Source organism: Gopherus flavomarginatus, chromosome 6 (genome assembly GCF_025201925.1).
Source record: "Gopherus flavomarginatus isolate rGopFla2 chromosome 6, rGopFla2.mat.asm, whole genome shotgun sequence".
In the NCBI taxonomy this organism is placed as follows: Eukaryota; Metazoa; Chordata; order Testudines; family Testudinidae; genus Gopherus; species Gopherus flavomarginatus.
In genome coordinates, this window is record NC_066622.1 from 91531726 (window position 1) to 91549066 (window position 17341).

A 17341-nucleotide genomic window follows, 5' to 3' on the forward strand; every position below is an offset into this window, starting at 1 on the left:
GTTCGAGACCCTGAGCTGTAGCGCCCCCGCTGAATAGACCTTGCGGCCCAGGAGGTCCATCCGTCTCGCCTCCTTCGACTTGGGCGCCGGGGCCTCTTGACCGTGGTGCTCCCTGTCGTTCACCGACTGGACCACAAGGGAGCAGGGTGTCAGGTGAACGTGCAGGTATTCATAGCCCTTCGAGGGGGCCATGTACTTCCTTTCCACTCCTCGAGCGGTCGGAGGGATGGAGGCCAGTGACTGCCAGATAGTAGCGGCGTTGGCCTGAATAGTCTTGATAAAAGGCAGGGCCACTCTGGTGGGCGCATCGGCGGAGAGGATGCTCACCACCGGGTCCTCGATTTCAGAGACCTCCTCTGCTTGAATGTCCAGGTTTTGTGCCACTCGTCGGAGGAGGTCCTGGTGTGCCCTAAGATCTAGAGGGGGAGGGCTGGAGGACGAGGTACCCGCCACTGCCTCATCCGGGGAAGATGACGAGGAAACCCCCGGCAACAGAGCGTCCATTGGGGGGTTCTGTCTGGGGCTGCACCTCCGTCACTGGAGGGAGCTCCGGGTTCTGGTGGCTGGACCTGTCTTCTGCTTCTGGGGAAGGAGGGGGCCTAGACACCGTTGCCTCTGGTGGCCTGCGTTCCGCCGCAGGGCGGGGAGTAATATGTTGTGGACCCTGGGCTTGGCGGTACGCCCATGGGGTCCAAAACCCCCACTGTTGAGGCCCTCGTTCCTGAGGTGAAGGGTCCTGAAACAGGGCCGAGTGTCTGTCCTGGCCCAACGCATAGGCGCTCTCTGCCTGAGAGGACACGGATGGTTCCCTTGAAGGCCACGGAGGCGCTGAGCCAGTTTGATAGACCTCTCTATATGCCGACTCCGACGCTCTCCTCGGTGCCGCGACCCGGATCGGTGCCGGGATCGGGATCGGGACCAGGAACGGCGTGGTAGTCGGTGCCGGGATCCAGATCGGGATCTGCCTCGAGGCCGGTGCCGAGAGCGGGACCGTGACCTTCGATCAGCGCAGTGCCGGGATGGCAGTGGGGACCGGGACCTGCCACCGACGCGGTGCCGGCAGGTCAACCGGGATCGGGACCTACCACCGGCTCGGTGCCGGGAGGTCAACCGAGGAGCTGAATGCCGAGGTGAACGGCTCCTAGAGTCTCAGTGCCAGTGGTAAGAGGAGCCAGACCGGGACCGTGCAGATGCTGATCGGCGCCACGAGTGCGACCGGTACCGCCGGGGAGAACGGTGCCGGGACTGCGAGCAGCGCCCCGAGCGCGAGCGTTCATGTCTCCGGGGCGATCGGAGCCGGGACTTCGGAGACAGCGCTCTCAGCATCGGTTTGCCTCTGGAGGTTACCCGTCCCGGGGGTGCCGTGGTCTGAGGCTGCGATGGCTCCGTGAGCGCTATCAAGTCCCGTGCCGAGGCAAAGGTCTCCAGCGTAGATGGGACTAACAGCTCGACCCCTGATCTCAAGGGGGAGCTAGGAGGGGCTGGACTCGACGACCTTCCGGACCCGGAGATGACAGCAGCCCTGCAGGCGGTGCCACGGCCAAGGTAGATGCCGGGCGTTCCACTCGAGCCTGCCTCGATGGTGTTGCAGAAGTCAAGGGTCTTGGATCTGCTCCCGGTGCCGGGGATGGACGGTGCCAGGGAGTCTTGCTGGTGCCGGCGCGGTCCGGTGCCGGAGTAGAAGTGGCCGCTTCCATTAGGAGAGCGCAGAGTCTTTGATCCCTCTCCTTCTTTGTGCGAGGCTTAAAGGCCTTGCATATACGACACTTCTCACTGATGTGCCATTCCCCCAGGCACTTGAGGCACGCGTCGTGGGGATCGCTAGTCGGCATCAGCTTCTTGCATGCCGAGCACTGCTTGAAGCCCGGCGAACCAGGCATGAGCCCGGTGCCGGGCGCCGGGAAGGGCAACGGCCCACCCGCGAACAAGCTAAACAACTATATATAATAAACAACTCACTAATACGGTACTTCAAACTATGTATAAAACTATTTACAACTACAACTATGAACAGAGTACAGGAGAGCTAGGTACGTGGAGGACAGCAAGCCGCACTCCACAGTTCCAGCAACCGACACAGCGGTAAGAAGGAACTGAGGAGCGGGCGGGCTGGCAGGGGTATATATCTAGTGCCATAGTGGCACCACTCTAGGGGGCGACCTGCCGGCCCACTGGAGTTGCTAGGGTAAAAAGTTTCCAGCAAACGTGCACGCGCAGCACGCACACCTACCTGGAATGGATATGAGCAATCTCTCAAAGAAGAAATGTTTGTTCTCTTTTATGGACAAAACTTAATAAGTAAGCCCCTCAAAACATTGTTTAAAGTTATTTTCCCTCCCTTCCCCTCTGTTCTCCTGCACCAAAAGTTTTGTTTACAACTTTATTCCCTGGAAATGGCTTTATTTCTAAGGTCAAAGTGTGCCATCAAAATGAAAAAAAAAGCACCTGGAATGAAGATACTGGATTTGGGACATTGGACATGCATGGCAGGACTTGACTCCTTAAAGAGACTATAAAAATTCCTCACAGGGGGAAGAGGGAGAATCAACTTTGGGCATGCTTGGGGCACAGTCAAAGACCTGAAAACTTATAAGGAAAATGTGACTAAAGCCAACTGCTGGTGAAATAAATACCTGTGCATTTTTTTAATAATCTCTCCATCTGTCTTCCTTTTTCCACACTACTTCTGTGATAAGCAGGTCATTCTGACCCACCATTGAGTCCTTGATAACAAGGAGAGTCTGCCTCTCTAAGAATGAAGAAAAATCTGTTTGGTAAAAATAGTCTGAATAGGAGTAATGAGATTGCATAGTTGTTATTACTGAAATCTAATGGAAGGATTCACAGATTGCAATGTTTGGGCAGGTCTACACTACAGGTGAAGTTGACTTAAGTTACACAACTCCAGCTACATGAATAATGTCGCTGGAGTTGACGAAGCTTAGGTCGACTTATTGCGCTGTCTATACTAGACCTGCTAAATCGACCCCCAGTGGATCAATTGTTGCAGCGTCAATCCATGGTAAGTGTAGACATAACCTTAGCTACTGGCTAAATCTATACTGGAAAGATGAGGAGGGTTGGTGCTCTACACCAAAGACAACATTCCCTGTTTTAGAACAGACAACATGGAAGCAAAGGCTTTTGAATGTTTATGCATCAATGTTTTCACTCATAAAGCACAAGATTAAATACTCATGAGGGAAGCTATAGGTCAAATCAGACTAGAAAACAGGATGTAAGCATTTACAACCTGAAGAAGAAGAAGAAGAAGAAAAAAAAAAAAAAAAAAAAAAAAAAAAAAAAGACCTTACCATGAGGGATTACAACCTGGGGGAATAAATGCTGGAGGACTCATCCTGCCAGTACTAAAATGACCTTGGAGTTTACCAATTAGATGCTAATTTCTTTAAAAAATATTGGACCTTATTCTGACAGATAAAGTTGAACTGATCACTGAAATAAAAAGCAGTGTTTGCCTAAGTGCAAGTGAACAAAATTGACTGAGAAGAATAATGTCAAAAGTAATGTGAAAAAATACTAAAACACTTTACTAGATGTCCAAATTGCTACAATTCCTCAGTCTCTCTCTCTCTCACACACACACAGAGTTTACTTAATTAAAAAAATGTGATTAAAAGGGGGATGTGAAAGCAGCAATAAAAAAGTCAATATATAATAGAAAGGAAATAGAAGTTGATGGCTATAAATAGAAGTTAAATTGTAGGCAATTGACAAGACAAGCTAAAAGTATGAATAAAAAAATCTACGGCCATAGACTTAAGTGCAATGAAGACAACTCTTAAAAAGAAAATCACAAAAAAATTCAAACAATGGCAAAAATCTATTAATAGAGATGATAAAATTACCAATGATGCAAAAAACATTAACTATTTTTGTACTGTGTTTGGAAAGGATATTATGTGATATCAGTTCATAATCAATGTTGAAACCCTTTTTATTCCAATGGTAGATAAAGACTACATTAATCATCTGCAGAAGTTGAATACTTTTGAAACAGGTAATCCAGATAACTTGTACCCATGAATTTTAAAAGAAGTGTCTGACGAGCTCTCTGGACTAATGAAATTATTGTTTAATACATCTTGCAACAGTAAGGAAGTTCCAGAGGTCTTGAAAAGAAAAGAAAAAAAAAAAAACCAATGCTGTGCCAATCCCAAGGAAAATAATGGAACAGCTGATATGGGATTCATTTAAAGATGGAAATGTAATTAATGCCAGTCAACGTGGTTACATGGAAAATAGGTATTGTCAAATGAGCTTTATACCTTTGATATGAAAAAGTTTAGTTGATAAAGGTTAAAGAACTGATAATATACTTAAAAATTTTGTAAGGTGGGTGAATTAGTTGCACAAAATTCTGATTAAAATACAGTGCTATATAAAATCAATATGGCCTATAAAATGGATTAAAACAAGCAGAAAGATCTCAAAATGTAATATTAATGGGGAATCAATGAGAGTGGGTGACATCTTAAAGGGATCAGTTCTTAGCAGCCCAACACTATTCAATATTTTTAATTAATGATTTGGAAGAAAATGTAAAATCTCTAGTGATGAAGTTTGCAGAGAACACAAAGATTGGTGAAGTAGTACGGGTCACTTTTACAGAGTAATCTAGATTTTTTTTCAATTGGACTTGAGTGTTTTAATGTAGCCAAATGCAAGGTCTAGGAACAAATAATGTAGGTCATAATTGAAGGATGATGGACTGTATTCTTGAAAGCAGTGACTCTGAAGACACCTTTGGTCATCGTCAGCTCTCAGTGAAATGCTGTGGCAAACAGACAATGTGATCCTTTGGAAATATCAAGTAGAAGTAGGAAGGTAATATGACTCTGTACATGGTATTTGTAGAATCGCTACTGAAATACTGAGTCTACACTTCAAAAAGAATGTTGAAATATTTGAGATGCTCAGAGAAGAATGATCAGAAATCAGGAAACATTCCTTGCAATAAGACTTAAGGAATTCACTTGACAGTGGTCTATAACTAGCTACACACAAGGAGATGATTTGATAGTAGAGAGTTCTAAACTAGCAGACTAAAGGCATAATAAGATCCAATGGCTGAAAGTTGAAACTAAAAAAATTCAAATGGGAAATAAAGCACACATTTTAACAGTAATAATTAACCACTGAAATAGCTTGCCATCACTTGAAGTCTTTAAATAAACACTGGATGCTTTCCTAAAAGATATGCTGTAGTTCAAAATACAGGAACTGAACTCAATGGAAGAACTTCTGGATGAAATTAAATGGCCTGTTATGCAGGAGATCAGAATCAATCATTATGGCCCTTCTGGCCTTAAAAAGCTATGAACTATAACTATTTATTTAGTTTTGGTAGTTTGGTCAAGAAAAGGAAAAAACAAATGTATCCTTCCTTCCAACAGCATTGTAAGATTGAAGCTGAAAGAGCAGCAACTATATCATGGAAAACATTCCATTAAAAAATAATTCTGTTTGTTTTATTCTCTGTATTTCTGTTCTGCAGTCCAATTAGTTGAGGATGTCCAATTTTACATAATCATGGATTTATTCTTTAGTTTGTCTCCTTCTGCTACTTATTTTCCCACCATTGTAACATGACAATTTGGCGCTGCAAGAACAATTACAGATGTCAATGTCAGAAAAGAGGATCATGATGAAAAAGACTGAGCAGGGGCACTCTGAAAAACCTAATGCCCCAATCCTGCAAAAGGATTTGCAAGTGGGAACCCTACTCTCATGCAGAATACATGGACTCTAATGAACTAATAGGTTAGTAAGAGTTCCGATTGTAAATCCTTTTACAAGATTACAACTGTAGAGCTTCCACTTCATGCACGAGGACAAAAACAGAACTCATGCCTGAGAAATTTTAAAACTTCTGATCTGCGAGCTACACTTTGGAATTAAACCAAGATTTTAATAAACCTGACTAAGTCAGCCAACAAAGACATTTCGCAACAGTTATAAACCAAGCTAATTTATAACTCCATGAGGCATCTAGCACTAAACATTTATTAGTTAAAAATACTTTGATCTTTGTATGAACTAAGAAGGCAACATCTGAAACAGTAAAGAAAGTGTCTGGAAATAAAAAAAATCTCTAAATAATTGAGTTTACTATTATTCCAAAATTCTTTCCACATTAAAACTATTTATTTTTAAACACACACTAGCAATTCAGAATACATCAGGGAGAGTAGAATATTAGATTGATGTTATTCTATCCTTTGCCTTTGAACTTCAAAAGCCAATGGTTTATTTTGAAGGCTTTGCTGCTATATAAACAATTTTAGTGAATTGTATGTAAAATTACTGATAAGATTTTTAGAACACAGTTCTGAATTCCAGTGTTCTTGATGGCTGACTAGCAAGCAGTCCTTTGCTTGTGGATAAGGCTCTGGTGTAAAGGAAAGTCTGCATTTTGTGTGATGCAGTTGTTTCCACGGAGGAAATGTAGTGACCTGTACTCTGACACCCAGAGATGGTAGCATGAGGCCTCTCCATACATTGAGGATCATGTGCAGTAGCCCAAGAAAGTCTTCTGCTCACTGTAATCTGTAGCTCCCATGAAAGTGGTGAACAAACCCAACGGGGTTGTTTGACCTAAATGATTTCACCTACATGTTAGGTCTCAAAGTCAAAGAAAAAAGTGAGGGGAAAAAGAAAAAAAAATTATACTAGTAATAAGGCTCTGCATTCAAGTTTGTCTACCATCAACTGGTGGGATGCCAGTATTACAGATTTTTTATATGGAGTAATTCGTTCCTCATAATAGTCAGAAAAATGACTGTAAAATTGACATCTCATGTGCTTTCTGTGTGTAGTCAGTCATATATATCAATTTTTAGGTATTAAGATTTTTAAAAAAGTTCCATTAGCCTTGCAAAACCAACAGTTAGAAGGAGATCATTCTATTCTGTTTCAAATGCTATCAGAATTAATAGATAACCTGCATTAGACTTGGTCAATTCTGACAATAAGGGCCAGAAAAAAATCTCTAAGATCTCAGACTGAGCTGGCAAAGTTGTTCAAAAACATCTTAATTTATAAATTGAGCACATCTGATATGGAGACACTGAAACAAACCTTGGAATTACCTTTTACAGCGTGACCATGCTTTAAGGGTAGTACAGAAATTTCAGATACTGCATGTAGTGTGGAGAAGTACAAAGGTTTAAACATCCTGGAGATGTTCCTTTATAAAACACACACACACACACACACTACTCTTTATACTTTGCTAGAGAAATACTTTAGATCTTGACAGTGACAAGCAGGGCTGAGATTGCAATACAAAGTATAGGCTTAGAATTATATACATTAAAAATAGTTATAATGGCCCAGTTCTTATCAAAGACTCAGGTCACTGATAAATGTCAAATACTAGTGAACTTTATATGTTGGTCACATTTATAAACTAAATGTTACACCTGTGACTGCAACCATGATCTAGGGTCTAATATTTCTTTGATGGATTTCTGTCTAGGAGCTGGCACTGGTTTGGTTTCAGACTCTGTCTCAGTAACTGAAGAGAGAGGATTCTCACTGTCAATTGAGCTGGTTTTCCTGCAAGGAACCAGTTTGCGAGAAGCAGCAATGGGCCTCTGCAACTGATGCATCATGGAAGATAACTTGGCATCAAAAGAAGAAGAGGTCCTACGTGCAATGGTAGGCTTCTTCCACAAGTTTTCCTTGTCCAACTGATCTGTGCTCATCTGAGTTTTTGAGCTGTATGGTAGCTTATCAGATGGTGGAAGTGGAGCTCTTCTTTTCTTTCCTTTGCCATCATTAGGACTTACTATCTCACTATTTGTATCTGGAAACACAATATTTTTCTGGACAAGCATCTGGTGAGAACCATCAAATAATGGGGCCCATACAGAAGGTACAGACTTCTTCTGCTGGCCAATCAGGAACTCTCCATCAGTCTCCTCAATTTTCCTTTGCATGATATCTGTTAAACCTTCATGTTTCACTGGAGAATCAATACCTACAATTTTAGAAGAAATTAGATGAACTCTGATTAAAATAGTTCCTAAATATTTTACTCACCGTGAGTGTGGTTATTAATTGATTGAATACAAAACTGTGCAAAGTATGTGCCCCAAATCTTAGACTAGCATTAAGGCCTACAACAGTCTAGAAATGGAAGAGATCATCATGTTTACAGAAAGAGGTCTAGAAGTTTTCACGGTTTCTAGGACTCATGCACTTAGTAGGCTGTGGTCATAGTTTAATTTTTATTTATTTTTGTGGAAAAATAAAAAATGCACTGCATTACTAGAACTAGATCTAGCTATAACAATGTTCTTGTACACTGCTTAAAACATTTCATTTCAGCAAAGGTGTACAGAATCTATGCACAAAGATCAACGCAAAAAACCCTAAAATCTCACATATGTAAGTGTGCAAAAGTCAAAAACTATTGAATATTCTTGTGCTACCCTCCCCCCCACACTTACCCCCAAAGGACACTTTTACACTCAAGGTTTTTTCTTCAGTAAATTCTTGAAGATAACTCAGTATAATTTCTCCTACCCCAGTAATGTAATTTACAGTGCATCAGCCAGAATATATACATAGTTTGTTAATTTCCCTGTTTGTAGATCAGTATCACTTGTGCTACCTCTGTCTCTAAAACATCAATAAGAGCATAAAGATATCACAATGTGACACTGCACCCCATATTCTTCATAGTGATATGATTATGGCATAATTATGATGCATTTTGTACAAGACAGGACATGTAAGGTGTCATTGGAAGTTATGATTTGCTGAATATGATTATCCTATTTGTATACATGTATCATTTTTGTATCTGAAGTTATGAATATTGATTATGTATCTGTATGTCACACGTAGTCACGCCTGGGTGACACTCACTAGGTAAGATGCTTCCATCTAAATACCTAGTTGTGAAGAGCCCACTCAGGGTAATGGGCAATTAGGAAGAACAATAGGCCTTAGGAGAAGCTTATCCCTCACCTGGTGAGCCTTCCTGGGAATGTTTCGGCTAATAAGTAAGTAATGGCTGCTATGACTCAGCAAAGGCATGTGACCAGCTCACAAGACTCTGGACTCCATTTTGGGGGCCTGAATTTTTCCCACAAACTGGGCTGGGAACTCTTTTTAAACCAAAGAGTTCCAGTGTACGCTAAAGCTATGTAAATCAGGGAGCAACATCATCTGTTCTTCACCCCCCCACAATTCAACATCTGAGAGAAGCTCTGAAAGGACTTGGAATGGGGCCAGGGATCCCAAGCTGCAAAGCAAATGCAGCTTGTTCTTTAAGAATCTGCGAGCCTGCTTTTATCAGCCAGGGTGAGAATTTGCTAATTCATATCCTATCTTTCTAGTATTTTAGGCTTAGTTGGCAGTTTTGTTTATTTACTAGGTAATCTGCTTTGATCTGTTTGCTATCACTTGTAATCACATAAAATCTATCTTTTTGTAGTTAATAAACACATTTCTATTTTAATCTAAACCAGTGTGCCTTTTGTGTGAAGTGTCTGGGAAAAATCTCAGCTTGGTTACCATAAGTGTGCATATTCCTCTCCACATTGAGGGAGGGGCAGACATATTAATGAGTTTACACTGTACAGATCCCTATGCAATGCAAGAAGATATAATTTTGGGTTTATACTCCCGAGGTCAGGAGCAGTGTGTGCCTGGGAAGGTGGGAAACTGGCTGAGGTCTGCTGTTCGTACTTGGGTAGCTTAGGTAAAGCACTCTCAGGTAGCTCAGTTTGAGTGTGTAGCACCCCCTGCTGTTGTGTTGGGTGATAACGGGGCCTGGGTGAGGCTGGCTGTGTCCCCAACCCAGGAAGCAGTGGGGCAGGGCCAGTACAACTGAGCTGTCAGAGGGGTGCAAAGGTTTCTCACAGCTCCCAGACTGCACCCCAGGGTGACAACCCATCACACACAGGTCCTACATAAATAACTAAGAAATTCTTAGCATTTAGATGATGGATTTGTATTTATTTATGAATGCCGTAATTGGTCAGGAAACACTTAAAATTCCTCAGTTATGTTTCTAAATATCTGCAGCACCATGTTCCAAAACTTAATATATACCCTCATATGTCTCATGTGATTTAGTGTTTTTCTGCTCTGCATTCATAGTTCAAATATGACTTTTTAGACTGTTAAATGAATGCACTGATGCATTATTGACTCAATGACCCACATGTCAATTTGAGCATTTTTGCAATTCAGACAGGAGATCAAGCAGCAGGTAATGAGACATTAAACTTATCCTTACAAAATGTTTTTCAGCCAATACCACATCAGATCCATTAAAATAGAGTGACCTACTTCTAGTCTATAAAAACTATTTATATAACATTTTATTAACATAATCCCTCTGCATTGTATTTCGCTATGCAAAAGTTGATGTCTGAACATTGGTACAGCTCAAATACATTTTAGAGAGATTTTTTACAAGTCTATTTTTCAAGGTTGTTGCCAGCAGCCAAACAATAAGTCCTAAGTAGATCTTACATGACTTGGAAAAAACAGATAATTGAATGCAACTAGTTAAAGGCATTATTGGTCTGTAGTCTGGACTATTTAAAACCATTACATTTTAATCCTCTGGATTTTGAACTATTTCTATGGCAAGTATTTATTTCTAGTGAAGCTTTTTTGTCTAAATATTTTCAGGGCTCCTTAATTACAGTTCATATTGAATTTTTGTTTTGTTCAAGGTATGAAAATGTGTTAAATATTTTTGTCCACTTACTAAGAAAAATATTTAATATGAACTCCTTGGTGTGCAGTTATGGTGCTCCATTATATTATCTGAATTGCCTTTGAAAAATTCAGCATTTTAACACCAACAGCAGAAGCTATTTGAATAGAGACAACATTGTTTCTGTTACCCTGCAGCTTGAAAAGACAAATCCCACTTACTTATATCATGGTAGACTGAGGTTGCCTCTTTTGTCAAGAACAAAGGTGGTTTCCGTGGTGACATAATCTCAATTTTCATAAATTCTTCACAACAATGTTTCCACTGGCCTGAGAGGGAATAGAGAACAATGATTAGAACTTAAACACTCCACCTTTTAAAGAGTTTGAAGTCATTAAGTTGCATTTGTGAACTACTATAACAAGCAAATCTGGACAGTATCTATATTTAATGTTGCAACAGTCCTCACTAGATACTGTATTTTCAACTGAAATTTCATCCTAACCCTTAACACAAAGATTATAAACAGATATTAACCTAAGAGCTCCAATTTAATCAACCCAGCAGTACTATCAGATAGAAAGGCTAAAACCCCATAATTCACACAAAAATCCTCAAATATCAGATAAAAGGTAAGTGTTTAAAGCAAGGAAGCTTCATGCAAGTTATTCATCTGGAAGTATAAGAATCCAGTATATAGCAAACCTACTGTTATACCATAGTTATTCTTGGTAGTTTTGACTTTAATAATTTTTTCGGCTATCAGAGCACGAAAAAAGTGTCTTAGCAGTTAACCAAAGCCAAGGAAACCTCTGTTTCTATTAACAGATTTTGACCTTAAGGAAAATAGGCCCTGCCAGTAAAACTGCTTTTTACAAACTAATCTCTCACTCCCATTTCTTTTCTAACCACGTTAGTTTTAAGAGAATTTTAGAACCACCAAGGAACAACAGGCATTTGAATGCCAAGTGACCTAGTTTTTCCCATACTACAAGAAATTGTCTCCAAAAATCCACTGGTAGTCTAATGTTATCTGTAATGGGGGAAAAAAGTAGTCCTTTCACCCCTCCCCATCTAACATAAGGAGGATATTCTAGTTTTTACATTGTGGTTTTTCTAACTGATAGAATATCTTATTGTAATCAAGCCAGAGCTATAAAAGAAGAAATAAACTACAGACCACCACCCCATTTCCAAAACCCCAGTTCCTCAATTTTATTGGTGTGGTTCCCAATTCAATACTGATACTCTGTATCTACCTGGCTTAGTTTCCCCATGATCTGATGAAGAATATGATTTTCAGACCGCAACTAATTTTTTTCTTTTTTTCTTTTTTTTTTTACTTAGTCTATCAAATGGTATCTATTTTTTATCTACTTATGCATTTAACTTGCTGCATTTAAAGGTGTCGTAGTGGGAAGACTATGGGCAGTTTTACACTAGAAGCACTACAGCATCGGTGCAACTGCGCCACTGTAGCACGTCTGGTGAAGACGCTCTATGCTGATGGGAGAACGCTCTTCCATCGGCATAATTACTCCACCTCCACGAGAGGCAGAAGTTACATCAGCAGGAGATTGTCTCCCACTAACATAGCACCTGTGTAGAGTGCTTAGGTCACTGTAACTTGCATCGCTCAGGGGAGGTGTCTTGACTTTTGTGTAGATCTGCCCTAAGATTAGCCAATCCCTCTTCACACTTCATCTTGTTAATATTTGGAGTTAAGTTTAAACGAGCAACACAATATACTACTTAAAGAGACTGAAAAGGCAAGTGAGAGCATATATTTTATCTGGAGTAAGAACAGTGAAGTTACACAGTTTAGCCAATGTCAGCGAGTGAGCTTCCTCTAGAAATCTAAAAGTGAGCACACTGAAACATTTCACCACTGGAAAAAACAAGACTAGGGAACAAGGCACCAATTATCTAATTTGTCTTTTGAACAGTAAAGCCCCACCTACTTTTTTTTTTTTTTTATTAGCCCATAGCAAACAGTCATGTGTGAGGTGGGGGCGGGAAATGCCAGGTATAAAACCTTATCGTCAGAAGGGGTACCAAAACAGAGGAGGTACCACTGGAGTCAAATCATCCCTGACTGCTTAGCTCTAGAAGACTGACAACTCCTTCACTCAGAGTGCTATCTGAGCAAAAGCTGAATCATGGGTGCCATAATCCTACATAGTTGGGCCTAAGTCAGGGGTAGGCAACCTATGGCATGGGTGCCGAAGGCAGCACATGACCTGATTTTCAGTGGCACTCACACTGCCAGAGTCCTGGCCACTGGTCCGGGGGGGCTCTGCATTTTAATTTAAGACATTTCATTTAAAATTAAACATTTTAAAAACCGTATTTACTTTACATACAACGATAGTTTAGTTATATATTATAGACTTGTAGAAAGAGACATTTTAACATTTTTAGAGGGTATTACTGGCATGCAAAACCTTACATTACAGTGAATAAATGAAGACTCGGCACACCACTTCTGAAAGGTTGCCGACCCCTGGCCTAAGTCATTATGTACCTTTTCTATCTGTAATCAAATTTTGATCCAAAACAAGTTTTCAATAAATTTCAAAGACCAACCATCAGCTTAGCATCCTCAGGTTCCCTCTAATGCTTCATACCCAAAGGTTTCTATTTTTCTCAAACGATGTCAGGATTCTATAAAATAAGTAACTCTATTTTAGTACTACAGAGGAGGGAAGAATGGTGAGACTCCAGCAGGCCTATGAAAGATAGCCTAGTTCAACTGCTAAACAGACAAATCTCTTCCGAAACATCACACAGAAAACACAACAAGTCTACGTCTATTTTGATTTCCTGAGAAAATTCAGGCTGGATGTTTCTGGACTTCTTGGCATTTATAGGATGATTTGAAAATCATAGAGCCCTGATGAGTTGACTAGGGTTCAGTAAAATACCTCTATTTTTCAGTGGCAGAGAACACACTACCTACTGTGTTCATGGAGAACATTTTTGTTCTCTTCATTACAGGTGACAGATTATTATGTAATTTCAGTTCAGATTGTTCAACGTTTCTTTTGATGTTACGTAGCTACGCCACTAAAAGGACATGCTGCCAAAACTGCTTACTTACTAAGATCGTAGAAATGCTGCCAGAAAGCTTCCATCCACTTATGAAGTTCCTCCCTGCTGTCAGCTGCAAAAAGTTGAGTCACAGCCTCTCCATCCACAGGGTTGGTAACTGTAAAGTTATTAATTCTTTTCTCGGTGCCCCTATCCACAGCACGGATTCTCGTTTCCTACGAGTCACAATAAAATAGATTGAAACTAAGGTAATCAGTTATCGCTACATCCAATCATTAATCTTCAGTTCAACATTAATATCACAGGCAGAAACAAATTAGGGTATTTATCCAGCGTAGGTTTAGTTTGTTTGGTTGTTGTTGGGTTTGGGGGTTTTTTTGGGGCGGGGGAGGACTTATGAAAAGGTAAACAGAATAACTGACAATACAAATTAATTTCTTACATAATTATTAAAAGATAAGGTAACAGATATAAAAGATAAAACAATAAAGCTGAGTTGATGCAGTATATGTTAAGAGATATACCAAGGATACATATAAAAGTTATTTGTCCCTTAAACAGTTCATCCTGCTGTGGCTTACTGTCTCTCTATTAAGTTATCAACTGAACTGTACTGAGGAAAGGTAAGTTATTGTGTTTCTCAATTCTTATTCTGGTCATATTTCTATAGATAATATTTAGTTTTTGGACAACAATAATGGAAGATGTTTCTTTTGGCTGCAGTTGTACATTCTCAACTGGCACTATTTTAGTTTAGTTTCAGAAAATCAAGGCATTTGTCAAATACCATAGCTACAGGAATTTGGAAGAGGAAACGATCCAGTCCAAGTTGAAATGGACATTTATAGAAAGTTACCCACACAGATCTAACGGAACAAATTTCCAATATTCAAAAATTCAAACTTCTGAGTATTATAAGTCTTACATTTTGCCCTCATGCCAAAAATCCATTTGCTCCTTTAAAAGAAATATTTGAGTATGTAACAGCCATATTTAGTGAGTTCTGGCATATTTAGTGAGATCCTATTAAAATACTATTGTTTTAGTTTATGCTATGGGACAAAGTTCTAGCCAACAGTATGGAAAGGACTGTGCTGTTTTAATAGTGTTCTTGAACTATGCTGCAGCACTACTCAGCCCAAGGTTTTGCACTGTTCCAGGGCACGGTTAAAACAGTTTCAAAATCTAGACTGGACCTAATGGTATTTTAATCATATGTGGTTTCCTGGATATGATCTTAGTACAGTGCAAAATAGCACTTGTTGCAATCTGATTAAAAATAGAGGTTAGGTCATCATAAGTATTTTTTCTAATGTAAGACACCAAAATATTTTAAGAGACTAAAAATCTTGTAAGGTGCAGAGTAAAATATTCTAACACACACACTGACAACAATGCTGCTTTGCAGTACACACATTCATTCAATGAAATAAAATATAGCCATTAACCATACTTCATTTACAAGCAAAAATCTAGATTACACTGGAATGAGACATTGCTTTCTCTTTTAAACTTCTTTCACTTCAAACTGATTGAACTCCCCTCCCTGCAACCCATTTCAAATGAATGTTAAACACCAGTTACAGATTTCAAATGTAGAACTCTAGAAATTAAGTTATATATTTTGTCCTATGGGAATAATCCTAATGCTGATAATCTGAAAAATAAAGGCTGTTCTGTAGAACATTCTCCAGATTTTTAAATGCATTACTGAGGTAACCATTTGAAATACTAACACAGCTATTTGCAGCATCTGATGGATTTGCTCATTTAAATTCTTCTGTCTAAAAATAGGAGATGAAGTAATTCATCCATAAGTGCTGAACATCCCATTAACTCAGGTAACCATAGATACTTGCAAAAAATTAAACAAAACAGATTAACATTTGACAGGTAAGAATTTCAGGCATGCCTTATACAAGTTTATTAAATGATGTTTGCTGCAAGGTTTATTCCACACACATGTTGTTATTCTAAGGAGATAAATTCTCAAGCAACAATCTATACCTCACACTTGAGTATTTAAGTAATGATACAAGATGCCATTAAAGTAATGAGCTGATCAGTTTACCTACCAATGATACATTACACTACATGCACATCTTCACCAAAAACAAATACAAAAATGTACTATAAAGGCACCAGGTTATAATACAATAGCATTCCTACCTTTCACAATGTTAAAATTATTGAACAAATTATGCTACAGCCTTGTAAAGGCCAGGACCATCATGCTGGTTGAGTTCAGTATTTCTCATGTAGGCAGTCCTGAGGAGTTGGTATTGCTCGTGTTGGGGACAGGGTTGTGCTCTAAGTATGCATGATGCATTCTTGAAAGGGTGGAGAAATGTAAGAAAGAGAAACTGAAATTCCATGACATTGTCTGATACACCTTAGAACTTCCCTTTCTCACTGCCCCAAAACCAAATTTCCTTTGCTCAGCAGTACCCCTCTCCCAGGAAATTTCCATATGTGAAGGGTTGTTATAAAAGGGGAGGACCTTCCATTAAAGGAACAGTGCCACTCCTCTCCAAAGTCAATTGTGAAAAAACTGAAGGACAACGAAGGTTAGCTCAGAAGGTCCATTTCAAAAACACAAGAACTAATTTTTTGAAGTTTCTGAAGTTAAGACAAATGCTAAATAGTCTAGGAACTTTGTATACTCTAAGATTAAACACAATTTATCATTTATGACACACAGTTCATTTTTATTCAAGTTTTAATCCAGAAACAGCTAAAAATAACTTTAAAATCAAAAGAGTCTGTTTGTGCACTCTTTTTATCTGTCATGTCAAAAATAATCTACAAAACTTCCCCTGGTTTTGTTTCAGGTTGGCAGAGAATTGTGATTAGACTTAGAACAATGCTCTCTCATTTTACAGATCAGCTCATGGATATCTCCCCTCCCTCCCATTTGGAATTACATAATATCCATGTGACAACTACAGCAAATGCATATGCAGAATAGGAACTTTAGGAAAGCACATGATGTATTTTTAGCAATGTAACAGCCAGAAACAAGGAGAAGGAATAAGCACCACATGACAAGCCAGCCCGCAGTGGAGTACCAGCTGGCCCTGAAGCATAGTTATGAAACCACACAATTTGAACATTTATGTTGCAAGATCCATCATGTGGGATCTGGATACGAGATCTGCTTCCCAGGGTCAAATCCACAAAATCTTTCAAGCAACCGTAAAACTGAACTGATTGATACCAGTTGGATTATCATAAAGAATAGAGATTTTGAAGGATTTTACTAATGTTGGCATTCCCACTGGATTTTCATGTGTTTTTATGTTGCTCACCCAAGGCCATTAGCCAGGTAGCAATCAGGACTGTGGAAGAAGAATCAGTCCCACAAAGGTAATTTAACCTTGTTACTCCCAAGATCCCAAACTGTGGTGACATCTGCCACAGGAAGATATTAGTCCACTTTATGGGTCAAGAAAAGTCGAGAGGCTGTGTCCTTTTTAACACACATTATTTTTGTGACAACATATTGGTACTCCTCACATCATCAATTTGGATATGGAATCTGGTTTGAAAAATCTGCCCTGCCATCAATATAACCCTTTTGCTGAT

At 39.8% G+C, this 17341-nt stretch overlaps 1 protein-coding gene across 1 annotated transcript in view; it reads right to left on the bottom strand.

Annotated features, from left to right (window-relative positions):
• Positions 1-7257: 7257 nt before the first annotated feature.
• RTKN2 (rhotekin 2) overlaps positions 7258-17341 on the bottom strand; it is a 65837-nt gene continuing 55753 nt past the window's right edge. Inside the window, exons 11-13 of the mRNA XM_050958320.1 lie at positions 13806-13971; positions 10927-11034; positions 7258-8005 (exon numbers count right to left, since the gene is read on the bottom strand). Coding sequence (XP_050814277.1) covers positions 7440-8005; positions 10927-11034; positions 13806-13971 — 840 coding nt within the window. The 3' untranslated portion in view covers positions 7258-7439. The remainder of the gene's footprint in view (positions 8006-10926; positions 11035-13805; positions 13972-17341) is intronic.